This window comes from Halichoeres trimaculatus, unplaced genomic scaffold (assembly GCF_033239565.1).
Source record: "Halichoeres trimaculatus isolate MK-OKI-2021-1 unplaced genomic scaffold, fHalTri1.1 fHalTri1_scaffold_15, whole genome shotgun sequence".
NCBI classification, from domain to species: domain Eukaryota; kingdom Metazoa; phylum Chordata; class Actinopteri; order Labriformes; family Labridae; genus Halichoeres; species Halichoeres trimaculatus.
Window position 1 is genome coordinate 12457283 of NW_027437193.1, and position 17622 is coordinate 12474904.

The window sequence follows — 17622 nt, forward strand, 5'->3', positions numbered from 1 at the left end:
CTTTTACTCATAACATGTTATATTTATGTATAAAGAAGCATTATACATTAGGTTATACATGATAATTACACATAGGTGTAATATCTAAGTGAAAGATCTAAGCTCTTAAGTAAACTGATTGAATAACATCCAAGATGAGAATTAATTAAATCCTATTACAGGAGATGTTGTAGTTAAAGACTCAGTTTATCTGCGTCGTCAGGACTGTTTGTGTGTGCTTTGATCAAATCTGATAATTGGCAGTTTCCTCGAGGAAAAAATCAGTAAAAGCAACAGTAAGAGATTTTTCATTGCATAAAATATGTCACAAATATGGCATTTCTCTTTTTATTTATTAAAAATCACTCCTTTAAATGTATATATACCCATTTTAAATCCTATAATATACTTCCACAAGGATTTTGTTTCGAGACAATCAAAAACAAAACAAAAACTGAGTTTTTACAACTTTGATGGTCAGTGGAACAACTATCATGTCTGGTTTAAATAGTATAGTTTAGAACATGGAGATGTTCTCAAATTATTTACACTGCATTTGGAGAGCACATTAATTCTTGACATTCAAATTTTTTAATGGAGAGCTGCTGCCATGGACTTAAACAAAATGATTAAAACGCAAATATGTGAGGGCTAAAACATTAAAGGATATTATGAGAACATGAATATTTAAGAGGTTTTAGTTGTTTTGTGGAATTTACCCTTACATCTATCTACCATTTAATAGAGCCATCGTAAGGACATTCAAGTCATTTTCCTAGTAAAAAGGATCCTTGAACATGATGGACTAATCCCCTTAAGTCTTGAGCTCAACCCAATCCAGAAAAATTTGGCAATTTGGAAATTATACCATAAAGATCTGTCGTGCATTCAAAGGTTTGAGTGACAGAAGGCATGAGTCAACTGAAGTTCTCAGGAAATATACTGATACTAAACCAGAGACATACAGCTACATGAAGCAAAGAATGGACAAACTATATATTAAAGTAAAAAATGAATGAAAGCAGTAGGATTCCCTGTAACATTTGTTATTGTTTTAGAGCAACTATATCCATACTAATAAACATCATGAGGTGAAACTGAGTTTTGGAGGCAAAAAAATACAATATTTTTAGATCTAACAGATGTTGTAACAATTTTGGTAACCACTATAGCTTTCTCTAATTTGCTCTTTGTTTTGTGAGAGTTTTGTAACCCTTTTGATGTAATGTTCTTCCTTTACAAATATTTGTGTTTATGTGATTGATTTTTCTGACATTTAACTTCCTTTGACCCATCAATACTACTTGATATCTCGACATTCAAAGTCATGCCTCAGACCACTGAAGAATATAAGTTCAGTTCCTGTCATATACCCGCAGATTTTGTGCTCATGTCTATAATCTGATCAATATAGCACGTTTTCTTTCAGGACCTAAAGATATCAGATAGATAGATAGATAGATAGAGCAGTATAGCTGTTACATGATGTTTAGTTGTAATGTGCCCCTAGCACCGTTTGGTGGCAGCACTGAGGCATCCATTGGTCCCCGCCCAAAGTAATTATTCCGACGAAGAAGAAACCATCAACAAGATATGCGAAACTTTAACTGGGCTGTCACTTCGTTTGGATGTCTTCAGTAAGAGGGATGGGATTCCTACCGAGGAAAAGCTTTACATGTTTACTTTTTCTCTTTATCGTCCTGTCGGAGGGACATTTCCGATGGGTAAGTGTCATTCAACGGTGGCGTTCTCGTGACAAAAACATGACTCAGCTCGGTCTGCTGTTGCTAGTGTGATGTTTATCCGAGGCGGCTAGCAAAAATAACACTGAGTTCAGTTGAGCTGTTCGGGGTTTAAACTCTTCCAACCAGGTTAAAATTAGCAGTAGGCAGTAATTGGTTTAGTACTTGTTCAAACATAGCAGTGACTGTTATAATTGTGCCGGTTTCGCACAGTCTTTCCTGTAACGTTATCGAAACTGCACAAGATGTTAGCTGCGACATTCCTGGGGGACTAATAGTGATGGTACAGGTTGTGTTCTGGAGACAGAAGTTTCCCATTGACGCACCTTAACTGACTCACAATGAAGCTTTTTCTAACTAGAACAGTGAAGAAGGTCTCGATGAATATGTTGAAGAAATTAAAGCGTTTTTACACCGTCATAAATGATGCTATCTCTCCAAACTGATAAAAACACGGGGTTAGCGTTAGCAAGATGAGCTGCAATGTGTTTGTTTTCACACATAATTAAGTACAGTCAGGTCATAGAGGTGTACAATACGTTTAAATGATAAATAACATGAAATCACACATGGAACAGTGCATGAAGTTAAGAAACAATAAAGGTTTGTGTGGTGTATCCTACTTGTTGATTTTAACTCACATATTAGCCGTGAACTGAAGATAGACATAGAGCTGTGATACATACTCAGATTACGTTTGATATGAGTTAAACAGACAAACTGATCACTTTCATCATCAGCGTCTCTATCTGATCCTGTGGCTTTATTGTTAGCAACCTTATTCATAATAGGCTGACCTGATCACTTAAGTAATCAGGTCAGCCTATTGTTGTTGGGGGTTTTTTTTGGAACCACATGAAATTGTACAAAAAATACAAGGCATGGCTCTGCTTGGTTATAATTGTTACAAGACAGGATTTCAGCAAAACCAACAAGGATGTAGTGAAAGTAAAAGCATATTGAGAGGGTTTTGGAGGAACTTGCATGTATGTGTGTTTCCTCTACAGGTCTGGAGCTCATACATCAACTTGCTGATTTTCATAAACTTTAAATAAATCTTGCAGGGTTCTTCGCTCATTGAAAATAAAATCCTTACAAGCCCTGAGGCCTGCTAGTTGACTTTGGATAGTTTTCTCAGTCTGTGTCAGTGTAAAAGTCAGATTGGGGGGATAATGATATACGAATGTTGCCCTTGGACTCACAAGGCTGAAGTAGGACAGAGTGTAACACTGAGTCCACTCATAAAACAGTCTGTAGAGTAAGTGAATTAACTTCCCCAAGCGCTTGTCTCAACTAAGACCGCGTGAGAGCTTTGATGCTGAATAGACAAAAGCTTTGACTGCACAACGTTTTTAAACATGTTTCGGCAAAATCTGTTGTTTTTTCTGTCACAAAGATATTTGTTTCTACAGTGTGCAAATGTTGTTCTGTTACCATAGATCTCAAACTGTGCTTCTTCTTTTTCAGCTCTTCTTTGTATTACGTGTTGTATTACTCAACAAGGCGTCACTCTGAGGGGGACAACTGACTCAGTTCATTTTTATATTACACTGCACGCACTTAATATTCAAGTTTACAAAGAAGAAGTGAGATTTTTCTTTTTAGAACTTCTAAGCATGAGATATGAGGCAGACAGGATATGAGACACATGCGGAGGTATGATATGCCAGATTTATATCCTCAAAGTCAAAGCTGTGATTTACTTTTCAGATATTTCAAATCAGAATGCACAAGGTTTCTTTGAGAAGCCAAAACAAAGCAAGAGGAGCGCTGTGTTTGGGCTATCAGTTATTGATTTGTTTGCAAGACCTTGCTCTTGACCTTAGTTAGCTTCTATCAGTGAAAAGGTACAACAGACTGAAAGAGATCCCCAGCTTCCTGAAACAATAAAGCCAGTGGGATTTACTCTGTGAGCACCCTGCACAAGTAATCACCACGTGTTTTTGTTTCCTCTCATCCAGGTCGAGGCGCAGCACTGTGTGTGGCATGGGGAATGTGGAGAGTCGGTGAAGGTTCCTGGGAAGAAGTACAACTGCAACTACACTGGTCCTCCCATCCCCTTGGAACCTGAAGGCTTTGAACTTCTCACGGTATACACAGCATCTTCTACATGTCCTGCTGTGTTATTGCTGACTTTAAATGCTCAGACACGAGACTCTTGAAACGCACTTCTCCTTTTTCGTGCGTGGGTTTCTTTGCACCATGGAAAGAATTGAATCAAAATGACATCACATGTTTTGTGTTTGCAGGAACTTTGTCCTGGATTTGACTATGGAAACAAGAGCCTGTGCTGTGACACCGACCAGCTGCGCACTCTCAAAGGAAGTCTTGAGCTGCCACTTCAGTTCTTGTCTCGGTAGGTGTTGCCATTATAACATTAACTTACATAGCACATGACGTGTTTGGGAGGGAATAGTCATTCTTCTTCAGTACTCCTGAACAACACAGGAAACTGTTTAAATCGGCTTAATCCTCTGTGTTGTTGTTCTGACATGCAAAGTGCACATTTGCACGTTCTAAACATGATATAAAGGCAAGCTAAGTAGTATATTTGTCTATTTTTATAAGTTTTAAACAACCTCAATGCATTTGTCATTGTAATATTTACTGTGTTAAGTCTTATTTTATACTTCTGCAATATTATTTTAGGTGTCCTGCATGTTTCTTCAACCTGATGAACCTCTTCTGTGAGCTGACATGCAGCCCCCACCAGAGTCAGTTCATGAACACCACCAAAGTCGACGGTCCCAATGTGGTGGAAGTGCAGTACTACATTGGGCAGACCTTTACAAATGGTGAGTTCACTGCCAGGTGATGATTTGCATACGATACGACAGCCTTACCCATACAGCTTTGTGGTATGTTAAATCTGCTACGAAAAGAAGAATGAAAAAGTCATGCTCTCACTTGTGCAAATCCGTGGTTGGGTGACATCTAGAAAGTTCCTTTTTTAGTCAAATAGAAAAGAGGAACTGGCAGTTTGATGTCAAGGATCACAAGTTTGTCCCTTAAATATTTAAACTGTGTTTTCCTTTTTCAGCGATGTATAATGCCTGTAAGGATGTTCAGGCACCATCCAGCAATGTGAAGGCGTTATCACTGCTGTGTGGGAAGGATGCAGAAGACTGCAATGCTACAAACTGGATCCAGTATATGTTTGATATCAACAATGGGCAGACTCCCTTTCCCATCATCCCAATATTCTCAGGTAGACCCATATTTCATACCTCCATGTATGAGGTCATAACCTTGAGGCTCTCTGCATGTAGGTGAAATTAATGTTTGTGTGTCATCTTTATTTATATCTTCCTCCAGATGCCCCAGTGGCTGGTTACGATCCCATGAACAACAAAACCTACGACTGCACAGAAGGCCTGGAGGACGGTTCAGGACCCTGCTCCTGTCAGGACTGTGCAAAAGCCTGTGGCCCCAAACCTGTACCTCCCCCTCTCCCTCCTCCCTGGACAATCCTCGGTATCGACGCGATGACTGTCATCATGTGGATCTCTTACATGGCCTTCCTGCTCATCTTCATTGGGGCTGTAGTGGGAGCGTGGTGTTACAGGTGAACAAATAACTGACTTAACCGATTTTATCAGGAGTTCCATTAATGTGTGTTTCACCTCATAAGTGTGAAAAACTCTTGGTTAGCAGCTGATTTCAACTTGTGTCGTGTTGTTTGTGTATACAGGAAAAGGACCATCATGTCTGAGTATGCCCCCATATTGGACAGCAATAACCCGTTGTCTCTCAATGGTGATAACCCCAACCAAGGTAAAGCAATGCAGCCAAGCTTTCTGTTTTGTTTTGTTTTGTTTTTTTTTGCACAAGTATGGACATGTAATGATATTTCTGCAACGTTCTTTTTATTCTTAGTGAATGCAACCTGCTGTGAAACACTCGGTGAACGCTTCGAGAACATTTTGCGAAACCTCTTCTGCTCCTGGGGTTCCTTCTGCGTGCGGTACCCCTCTTTAGTCATACTGGGCAGCCTGATAGTCGTGGTAGCTTCTTCCTCTGGTCTGTACTACATGCGCATCACCACAGACCCTGTGGAGCTGTGGTCGTCTCCCGATAGCCAGGCTCGCCAAGAGAAGGACTACTTTGACAGCCACTTCGGACCTTTCTTCAGAACCGTGCAGCTCATTATCACCACCCCACTCAATGACACCTTCATCTACTCGCCCTACTTTGGAGGATCAGACGTGCCATTCGGAGCCATCCTGGACAGAGACATCCTGCACCAGGTGGGTTTGTTAGAAAGCTGAAAGTTTAACACTAAAGCCACGATTTGTAAAAAGAAGGATGTGTTAGAAAGGAGAGACACTTTTGGTGTGCAAAGCAGCTGCACATCTCAAACTGTGGTTAACCAGTTCTTCTTTTTCTTCTAACCAGGTGCTGGATCTGCAGCTCAGTATCGAGGCCCTCGTAGCCACATATGAGGGTGAAGCTGTCACACTTAAAGATCTGTGCTTGGCTCCACTGGCCCCGTACAACAACAACTGCACCATCCTGAGTGTCCTCAACTACTTCCAGAACAGCCACTCTGTGCTGGACCACACTATAGGAGACGACTTCTTCGTTTATGCAGACTTTCACAGTCACTTCCTCTACTGTGTCAGGTGATTGGTTTTTCTTCAGTTTCTTGTCTTTTACTTTCAAATGCTGAACCAAAAGACTGGCACACACGGCTGTTTGTTACTATATTTCGTCTTCCTGACACAGAGCTCCAATTCTGTATGAAAAAACATAATCAATGTAATGAACAGAAATCTGTTAACAGTTCTTGGTCTGCATAAATCTGCTGCAGTAAAAAGATAAAAACTTGAAAGCCAGCTCAAACACCTGCAGGTCACAAGGATCTATTTTTACAAGATGCTGCTATCTGCAACTTTCAGGGGATGTCTTGAAATAGCGCACAGACTTCCTCATGGGCTGTAATGCAGCTGTTTTCTTTATTATTTCAGCTGCGAAACAATGCGATCAGATAATTAAGTCTTACACAATAAGATGATTGGATGCAGGAACGTTTTTCAAACAATCAACCTCTGATCTTTTCTTCCACAGTGCACCAGCATCCCTCAATGACACCACCATGCTCCATGACCCCTGTTTGGGCACATTTGGTGGGCCTATCTTTCCTTGGCTGGCCCTTGGTGGTTATGATGGTGAGTCAGAGTAAAACCTCCAGTGTGAGAGCCAGAAATCTCAGCAGCTTCTTCGTTTGCAGTGGTTGCATAATCTGTTTGCAGTCTCCGTGTGAATTCTTTTATAACTCTAAGAAGTGAAACAGTTGGCTGTCGGTCACTGAACTTTTTACGTATTATCCTGCTGAATGGGGAAACGTTGATCCTGAATTTTCTTAAGCAACAGCTCACATGGTTGTGAGATTGAGAAACAGTTTGTGGCATCCCCTGAGTGTTTATAATGTGTGTCACAAGTGTGCCTCCAATTACAATTTAAAAATGTGCTTCTCTTTTGAGCTGCCAAGCTTTTGTCCGTGCAGTTTCACCCTATTTTTATAAGAAATGCATTTTCTAATTCTACATTCCAGATACAAACTACAACAACGCTACCGCTTTAGTGATCACCTTCCCTCTCAACAACTACCTCAACGACTCAGTCAAGATGGGCAAATCTCTGGCATGGGAGAAAGAGTGAGACTACACCCTATTTTTAATTTCATCAAAGAGACATGGTGCCTTTTTTTGCAGAGATCACTGCTTTTAGTGGCTTTCCTTATTCAGTTCCTTTTGTCTGCCTTTTTTTTTTTAGATTCATCAGCTTCATGAAGAATTTCAGCAACCCCAACCTGACCATTGCTTTCAGCGCTGAGAGGAGCATTGAGGATGAGTTAGACAGAGAGAGCGACAGTGATATCAGCACGATAGTGATCAGCTACGCCATCATGTTCATCTACATCTCACTGGCGCTGGGTCACATCCACAGCTTCAGGAGGGTCATGGTGAGTCCTGGAGCACATTTCCTGGACAGTGTGTCCTACATTGTACTCACCCCGATGTTTCTGTAAACGTTATCCATATCTGAAATATTTGAAACGTTATGCAACAGACCTGTGATGTAAAAGCTTGTAAAATTCACTAACACTTGTACAACAGGTCAGACGTGTTGTAGCACTCAAGCAGAAAAAAGAGCAGCATCAGGAGAGACCATGTCTGATCCTCTATCTTTATCTTATTCCATCACAGGTGGACTCAAAGATCTCCCTGGGTATCGCAGGTATCCTGATTGTGCTCAGCTCTGTGTCCGCCTCGCTGGGGATCTTCAGCTACTTCGGTATCCCCCTCACCCTCATTGTGATCGAGGTCATTCCTTTCCTGGTGCTGGCTGTGGGAGTAGATAACATCTTTATCATAGTGCAGACATATCAGGTAGTTATGATCTTTACTTGTACATTTATTTTCTCACATGAGCTTTTGTTTCCTTTAAAAGAGAGATCCTTACTTCAGTAACTAATGTGCTGTATGCTGCTCTCTATCACAGCGAGATGAGCGGATGCCACAAGAGGAACTACACCAGCAGATCGGGCGTATTCTTGGTGATGTGGCCCCCAGCATGTTCCTCTCCTCCTTCTCTGAGACGGTCGCCTTCTTCCTGGGTAAATCCTCCGACACAGACACTGACACTTACAGGGTCACTCGATCGTGAATGACAGCTTTTAAGTGAAATAAAGACAGAATTGGCTCCAAAAGGGAAATGCAAACAAACCTGTTGACCTTTCCTTCTGTAGGAGCGCTGTCAAACATGCCTGCAGTGAGGACGTTCTCCCTCTTTGCTGGCTTGGCTGTTTTTATCGATTTCCTGTTGCAGATCAGCTGCTTTGTCAGCTTGCTCGGCTTGGACGCTAAAAGACAGGAGGTGAGACCGAGGGGAAACTGTGGTTATTAGAACGACAAGGCTTGATGGCTTTCAGAGGGGTGACGCACTGTGAGGTTTTTTGTGAAAAGAGTCCCCTTCACATACAAAGCGCTGTGATTAAAAAATGCAGTGATTGTTTGCAGCCACTTCTTGCCTGAAGCTTCGAGAAGTGATGCTCTGAATCATTAAACCCCCAAATGAGTCACTCACTGAGCAAATGCTGCTTCTCTCTGAAGGCGAATCGACTCGACATCCTCTGCTGCATGAAGCTACCAGAGGGTCAGGAGGTGAAGTCAGACAGCTTCCTCTTCCGGTTTTTTAAGAAAGTCTATGCACCATTCATCCTGAAAGAGTGGGTTCGACCGATTGTGGTGAGTATTTCAGATGCACGTCTGTTCCTGGAGATTCCTTCATCCTCATGTTGATGCATTGAGCTGGATTTATATTTGACATTTAGAAGAAAAATGACTTGAACAATGTGAATGTTTTTTTATTATTATTTTTAGGTGGCTGTCTTTGTGGGGATGCTCTCCTTCAGTATCGCTGTGGTGAATAAAGTTGAAGTTGGACTGGACCAGAAACTCTCCATGCCTGATGTGAGTCGTTCTTTATGGGTCTGAAATTCATATAAATCTGAAGCTTGATAAATGAATACCTTAAATACTTTAATGAATGAAAACCATTTACTGAGTTTGTTTAAATTTCAGCAACACTACATTGTTACGTCAGGCTTTTGTAATGATCTCTTTCTCTGTTTAGGACTCCTACGTGCTGGACTACTTCAGGAATCTGAGCCAGTACCTCCACACTGGAGCGCCTGTCTACTTCGTAGTGGAGGATGGTTTAAACTACAGTAGCCCAGAGGGTCAAAATGTTGTGTGTGGAGGAGTGGGCTGTAACAACGACTCTCTGGTCCAGCAAGTCTACGCCGCCTCTCTCATCAGTAACTAGTAAGTCTAGATTTATCTTTAACCATATGGAGCAAGAAGCGTACAATTTAATGAAGCAAGGTTCCAAATCTTGAACATTCTGGATTTTGAATCAAACAACAAGACTGTCTAAATCTACTTTTCATTATGTCATCTTTCTTTCCTTTTACTCTCAGCACAACCATCGCCTTCACTCCATCCTCGTGGCTGGATGACTACTTTGACTGGGTGAAACCTCAGTCGACCTGCTGTCGATATTACAACACCACAGGAGCTTTCTGCAACGCTTCAGGTAGAGTTTAATCAAATGTCAACACGCTGTGTCCCTTTTGCCTCGTAGTCATTATTTCGCAAGCTGCTGTTTGACAGAATTTCAACATGACGCTCCTTTTTCATGCACAACACGCAGTGAAGCTGATAACTTCTCAGGATACAATGCTGAAGAAACATTGAGAAATTCTGTTAAGTGAGATTTATTTCCAAAATGAATGCAGATCCAGGAAAATTGTGCATATTTTGCTTCAGCATTTCAAATTTATCATCAAATGAATCAGATTTCACTCAAGTACTTTTGATTTTTAGGTTCAATATGCTGCAAAAAGTGCATTTTGAGACTTTTCTTTTTCCACTACATTGCTGTGTCTTAGACCAGGTTTGATTCTTTCCCAGCATTCTGTCTTTAAATTGACGTTTATATTCCTGGTACTGTCCCCCAGTGGTGAATACCTCCTGTGTACACTGTCGGCCCATGACCCCCAGTGGGAAGCAGAGGCCAGAAGGAGACGACTTCATGCGGTTTCTGCCCATGTTTCTGTCAGACAATCCCAATCCTAAGTGTGGAAAAGGGTAATTTTACAGCGCTGCTGTCTTTTTATTGAAAACACATGACACTGAAATGACTCAACATTCAAGTACGTCCACTTGTTTTTTATTTGTTCCAAAAATATTTAGCTTCAGTTGGTAATTTTCCCTTCATTTTTCTCTTCCTCAATGCTTCTTCAGCGGTCACGCAGCCTACGCTTCAGCAGTGGACCTCGATCTAGCAAACAAGGAGGTTGGAGCAACTTACTTCATGACTTATCACACGATCCTGAATGAATCCCCTGACTTTATACACGCTTTGAAAATGGCCCGAGCCCTGGCTCACAACATCAGCGAGTCCATGAACCACAAAGTCTTTGTCTACAGGTAAGGAATGCTGTTATTCTGAATAATATACTTTATAAACTACAATAAACGATGCTTTTTATAAAAGGAATTATGAGCGAAAGGCTTCCAGTGTGAAGTTTTCTGAGGTGAAGGTTTAGCTTGTTATGATCTGAAGGTTCAAGGGTTTTGGAGAAAAGTGGGTCATAGATAAGCACACAGCAGAGAAAACATAATAAAAGGCTGAACGGCTCATATTTGACCCCAAGCACTGAAATAATCCACATGTACCTTGTAACCTACAAAATTTAAGAAGTTAGAAAAAGTGGATTTAAAAGCCCCAGTTGGCAAAAACGAAGGTTATAAAACACCTCACTTATAAAAGAACAAACTGAGAACAGCAGCATAGATTAACCTAAAATGTGTTTTTCTCCTCTGCAGCGTCTTCTATGTCTTCTACGAGCAGTACCTCACCATCGCGTACGACACAGCCCTGAACCTTTGCGTCTCTCTGGCGTCCATATTTCTGGTGACGACGGTGTTGCTGGGATTCGAGCTGTGGTCGGCTGTGATGGTCAGCATCACCATTGCCATGATCTTGGTCAACATGTTCGGTGTCATGTGGCTGTGGGACATCAGCTTGAATGCAGTCTCTCTGGTGAACCTGGTCATGGTGAGAATCGAGAAGTGTATTCATTTACAACAAAAAACATTAACTTGTGGATAAAATGGATAATTTGGGGAATGAAGTTGAAATAGTTAAGCTTCTATTTGTTTTATGGCAGGTGAGTGTAACCATTATGGATTACATCAAATTTAATAAACAAGACCTAGTGAGGGTATCTGTTTACTAATTTGACCTGCAATACTTGGTTGAGTTCTGCTTTTAGCTCAATAATACATGCATTTTTCTTTTAAAACAACTTGTTTACCCTTTTGGTTCATTCATACTTTGTTCTAATTTACTTTTTAAGATAAAAGTAATTTAGGCTTAAAGCACCAGTAAGAAGTTTTTGACAGGTGAGGAAACTTGCTGAAAATGACAGGGAAGTATTTTTATGACCAATCAAAGAAAATAAGATTATCAACAACAAAGTTATCAATTTCTATGTTGTATTCTTTTATGCTTGAAACTGCTGTGAGGGGGTACATGTCAGACGCAATGTAGCACCTTTGCTTTTGTCACAGTATAAATTCACAATAATCAATAGATCCACTTTAAAGACAAAGCAGAGAAACATTTTTTCATGCAACAAAACTAATTTGTGTCCAACAAAGATAAAGCAAGCAGGAGCTTTAACTACTGCATTTCACTTTCACAGCAGCTAAATTAGGGGTCTCTGCATCAACTGCTTAACTTAAAAACTTTCAGGCATGAAAACTACATTAGTAAAACTACAAAGTAAATTTCTGAAAACTTAAGAAATTAAACAAAAGATCTCATTGAAGGCAATAAAATGCTACAAGTGCTTAACTGACTTCTTAGCACCTAAAAATCTCAATGTTATGGTTTCCTTTACATTTGTGCAATGTTGTTTTTAATCGTGCTCATCAAGACAAGACAAAAAAATTTAACATATTTTAGAGCCTGATGAGTTACTTCAGCCAAATAAAAAAAAAAAAATGGTAAAATGCTTTTGGTTAAATCAAGGATTTTTTAATGAATGTATCAACAGAAAAGTGTGAGCTTTTTAGATCAGTCCTGTGTGAATGTAAACACCTGTTTACACACATATCCTCAGTTATTACTCATATAAAATGAGTCACCATGTTTCAGCTGTAGGTAAGGTCTTTATGTCATAAAGACTTGTCATTGAGTTCATGAGAAACAGAATGTCCAATCCCGTGTTTAATCACAGATTGTATCTTTAAACCTCAGACTTGTTTACATACTGACTGGTCGTGTGACCCCTCATGTTGCCAACCTTTATAGACTATGTTCTAGAAATTTATCCCAAAGTTTCACCACCTTCTTAAGCAAATTAAAGTTATCCAAGACTTCAGGATGAAAACATTAGTGTACGTGTTTTTTATTCCAAGTATTCTATGTTTTGGTGCTGATTTATTTCTTCTGTCTCTTGCAGAGTTGTGGTATCTCAGTGGAGTTCTGCAGTCACATCGTGCGAGCGTTTTCCATCAGTGTGAAGAAGAACAGGGTGGAGCGGGCAGAGGAGGCTCTGGCTCACATGGGCAGCTCTGTAAGTTATGAACATTTTCTGTCCATACATTAAAAACATCATTCACCAAAACTCGAAATGTGCACTGATAATGCAGAACATTTAAATACTTATTTTCTAAGTTCCTGAAGATTTGTAAATTATGAATTTAAAAAAAATAGTTGAGCTTGTTTCTGTAGCAGCATAATACAGTTTAAATCAGCCAATTGGATGATACCTCAACAGGATCAGTATGAAAGTAGAAAAGCATGATGACAGCAGAGCTTCATTAAAGCACCTTTAATTTACAATATTAAAAGTGAACTGTTCTCTCTCTGCAGGTGTTTAGTGGAATCACACTCACAAAGTTTGGAGGGATCCTGATCCTCGCACTTTCTAAGTCTCAGATCTTTAAGGTCTTTTACTTCAGGATGTATCTGGCCATAGTTCTTCTGGGGGCCACACACGGCCTCATCTTCCTCCCTGTACTGCTCAGTTATATCGGTGAGTATGAGACAAAAAGTTAATAATGCAAGATTTCAGCTGGAATTTAAGTCTGTAAAGGTTTGATTAAATGTCATTTCTTTTCCTCTCATTACAGGTCCTTCAGTGAACAAAGCAAAGGCGTTTGCCGCTGAAAAACGCTATGCGGGCACAGAAAGGGAGCGCCTCCTGAACTACTAGCAGACTGGTTTGGACAATGAACAATGAACTAACTATTAGTCTGGGAGAGGCTGTGTGGGTGTGAGCGCAAGCCGTTTCTGTGATCACTGACACACTCATCATCGCTGCCGCTACTATGCACGGATTTAACTCAGGAATATACTCGTGGAGAGGCGTGCCAGAGGCCTTGTCGGACTGCGTTACTTATTGATTTTCCTCAAAAGACTTTGGACCACAACATTCCACCTCCTCTTTCTCCTCCCCCTGTTCATCCGCACACTACAGGACATGCTGCTCCATGAGCACCACCTGACAGACAGACATAAAGACAGAGAGTGGAAGTTGGAAAAACCTGGCGGCAGACATCAGTGAGCAGACAGACTCTCAGTCAGCTCCATATGCTATAAGATTGTGTGATTTGGGAAACTCTAAAGGGTAAAACGGATTGTTTGCTTTCATATTTTTTAAGGATAAACTTGAGAACACTTCAATGTAAGAAGAAGTTTTTGAAAATGGGATTTTTGTAGAATTTTTTGGTACTAAAAACATTGACGCATTAATGCTAACGGACAGAAAATGATATGATAGACACTCATAAACTGGCATTAACAGGCTTCATATCTGGGGCTTTGTCTATATACAATATTATAAAGCATGTTAGCTTGTTGTTGTATTTTCACCTTGCAGTGATGTGCTTCTGTGCAGCTTTGTGATATTTGGACGGCACTGTTTTGATCCTTGAATTTAGCTTTGAGGTTAACCAGCTGTACTTAGCTTGGAGGCTGAAAGAAGAATCGTAGCTCTCTATTCGTAAAAAAAGAGCTGCAGTTTTAACACAAGTTTCTGTAACATAAACTCAAAGCAGTCCAAGTATTTTAACACTTTAGATTATGTATTTCTCTTAAAGCTGCATCAGGCCTGGTCTTATATTTCAACATTACTGTGTTTAAGAATAATCTGGTGCAATATTTCATTATAGTATTCATTCATTCATTCATCTCAAGTGTCCTTTTGAAGTGTTTGCACGATCACAGCAGTAACCCCTGACGAGGTACAGGTTAATGCCAGGTTTATAGAATGCTATCATCCTAAAGACGGTTTTACACTCGGGTGTAAACGAAGCTTTGCAGTTACTGAACTTTGTTTTGTGCATCAGGCGATTAAACGAAATATTGAAGTGTAGATACATCATCAGGACTGATTCAGATATAATCCTGTCATCTTGAAAACTGTAAAATAACTGGACAAAGGCCCATTCAGACTTTTCATTCATCGGCATTTAAGTTATTATATATTTTTATTTTAATTATTAACATTTTGTTACCATGCTCTGCTGTTCTCCTTTTACCTAACTGGTGTCAAATCTTTTACCTGATCCTCGTTTTTAAGTTTGTGTTTTCTTTAGATGCAGTTACAATTTTTGACACTGCAAAAATTGAAATTATGGCTGTGTACATTTGTTTATTGACTACTAACAGAAAGAGTTGTCACATAAGTAATGCAGATATGTGTCTGATAACAGTGCTGTGCATTGAGATGGACAAATTATCTGACACTGAGGAACGTGATTGTGGGAAAGAGTCTTAAACCGAGAATGGAGATACTTTAGTTTTTAACAGTTAAACATTAAATTCTTTCCGATTTTTGAACATGCATCTTGTGATTTTTCCTGTTGGATTTTTCTTTTTGAATATTGTCTTTGTGCTTTAAAGATTTAGTTGCTTCCAGTTAAATGTAAAAACACTGCAAGAATTCCAGTCCTGATTTTCATCTCTAAACTAAATTTGACCTTTTGTTCACAGTGTGTTTTCTTGAGGGTAGCTCTCACTGCAGTGAAGGCCTCTGGAGCGTAACTAACACATGATGAAGTTGAGGCTCCCGAGTCTAACCACAGTGTGGCGCCTCGATCTCTCCATGTGGCTCTGTCTGCATCAAGCTTTCTCAGTAATGTAGTGGGAGTGACCTAATTCATATTCCTTGAAGAGAAGCAGTGCTGCCACGCTTCTTACAGAGTCCCTAAATGACATGTCTGCAGGGGACAAGAATTTCGAACGCCAGTTTCCACACAGTATCTGCATCAATCTGGTCGTTCAGTCTCCTAATATGCAGCTTTTGGACGTGCAGACCAGAACTTCCCTGGCCATCAGTCACTCACATCCCATCTGAGAGTCTCTGCCAAACCCTGAGCTGTGCACTTCCTCACGGCGAGTGTTGTTGTGTCTGTCTGTCCAGCTCTGTTGTCACACAAACCTCCGACTCATGACTTATTTATCCGCTGCCCTGTGAGAGCCGGCGACTGTTCTTTGGCAGGGAGATTAAAATATTAATTTCCTCTGCAGGTCTGCACTGCTGTCTGCAGGGGAGAACATGCAGGCTGTGAGAGAACTATTATGTAAGATGTGGAAGGCTTGGCTCTCACCAGACTCTAACCTGTCCCTATACTTCTTCATGACAGAAAGACACACAAACCGCAGAGTAAGAGGGCTGAACTGCAACAGGAAGAAAAAATGTGCTGAAAGAAAAGTGCTGAACCGAAATAACTGCCTTTGGTGACGGATAGAACTGAGTACGATTCATCCACATACCTTTGTAGAGACCTATCAAGTTTATAATGTTACTAGTTTTATTGTTTACACTCAGTTTGTCCTGTGTCTTATTAATATGAAACCTCAAATGTAGGGAACGTATTATCCATCCTTCAACAGACCTGAAGGTCACAGAGAGGCCGGAGCCAGGGGTGTGATCAGAGACAGCATGGACTCTTGAATACTGATTGGCTACTTCAAAATCCAAAACTGTGATAGGCTGTTTGCCTCATCAGAGGCAGGACTCTGACACATGTATTTTTTAAATGAAGTGCTTGCAGTTTTTTGATTCCCCTTAACTAGTGTACTTTTTAAAGAGGGGGTAACATCCTTTCCTATATTCTTAACAAAAATAACAAGTCACAACACTGGATATTTAGACTACACATGCAGATTTTTAAATCAGGACATATTCATATGATTTAGAAATCTCTTAATTTGTCTGTGAACTTCTCAAACTGGTCCATTCTAAAACTAGTATGAGAGTAGGTTAGGTTGGTTTAAGAATAGGGATAGGGTTAGGTTAGGGTTAGTGGTTAGGGTAAGAGTTAGGTTAGGTTAGGGTCAGGGGTTAAGGTTAGGGTTAGGGTTAGGGTTAGTGGTTAGGGTAAGAGTTAGGTTAGGTTAGGTTAGGTTAGGTTAGGTTAGGTTAGGTTAGGTTAGGTTAGGGATAGGGTTAGATTTAGGGTTAGATTTAGGGTTGGGTTAGTGGTTAGGGTTAGTGGTAAGGGTTAGGGTCAGGGGTTAAGGTTAGGGTTAGGGTTAGAACCCAAAAAGTCATGATATCCCCTCTTCAAGTCAATTATGACTTTGGACATTCCTCTTCTTTCTGAGTTCTGTGAAAATGAAGATCTTACTTTTGCCACTGTACAAATGAAAACCTTGACATAAGAATATAACACCTGTATAATTCAATTTAAGAAGTTATAGCAGACATGATCCCTCACTAAGTCGGAATCATACATTTAAAGCAAAAAGATGTGATGGCCAACCAGAAACTATGTGGAGCATTAGTTAATTAAAAAGAGTCATCATTTCAGGACAAGCTGAGCAAATGAAGTGGGTGCCCTCTAAGAGTCTTGGCCAGAGCTGGTCGTCTGTTAATCTTTTAATTATTAATGATCAGCATTACATTAACGTTAATTTAGAAGACCCTTAACCAAAATTTTGACCTCTGTTCCCACCTCTGATCTTGGATGTATGTGGGACATCACAGTCTAAAAAGTCCTGTCACACCCCTGGCTGCAGCCAATCCAGGCTGTCGTAGAGCAAGAGATCAGGTTAACCCTTAAGAGGTCATCAGTCTGTAAAGATAAACAACCAGACACGCTAACATTAAAGACTCAGCAATGAATCAAACACATCTTTTGACTGTATGAAGACGCAGAATCACCTGGAGTACACCTGGATATGCATCGGGAAAGAGAGACATCACCTGAGCTACCCACTGAGTCACCATGGACTCCAATCTATGCTGCAGACACTCCTGTTTACATACTATACGATAATCCCCTGAAGATGATTTATTATGAAAGAGCTCTTC

At 40.3% G+C, this 17622-nt stretch overlaps 1 protein-coding gene across 1 annotated transcript; it reads left to right on the forward strand.

The window, feature by feature from the left end:
• Positions 1 to 1523: 1523 nt before the first annotated feature.
• Positions 1524 to 15143, forward strand: npc1 (Niemann-Pick disease, type C1). The gene is made up of 25 exons (XM_074688829.1): positions 1524 to 1703; positions 3683 to 3811; positions 3971 to 4077; positions 4371 to 4516; positions 4762 to 4929; positions 5037 to 5286; positions 5413 to 5495; positions 5598 to 5968; positions 6117 to 6343; positions 6789 to 6889; positions 7276 to 7378; positions 7497 to 7686; positions 7931 to 8113; positions 8226 to 8340; positions 8473 to 8600; positions 8837 to 8971; positions 9107 to 9196; positions 9360 to 9550; positions 9706 to 9821; positions 10246 to 10375; positions 10532 to 10717; positions 11117 to 11348; positions 12760 to 12873; positions 13173 to 13335; positions 13433 to 15143. The coding sequence occupies exons 1-25, from the start codon at positions 1608 to 1610 to the stop codon at positions 13513 to 13515; spliced, it is 3837 nt and encodes a 1278-aa protein (XP_074544930.1). The 5' UTR covers positions 1524 to 1607; the 3' UTR covers positions 13516 to 15143.
• The last annotated feature ends 2479 nt before the right edge of the window (positions 15144 to 17622 follow it).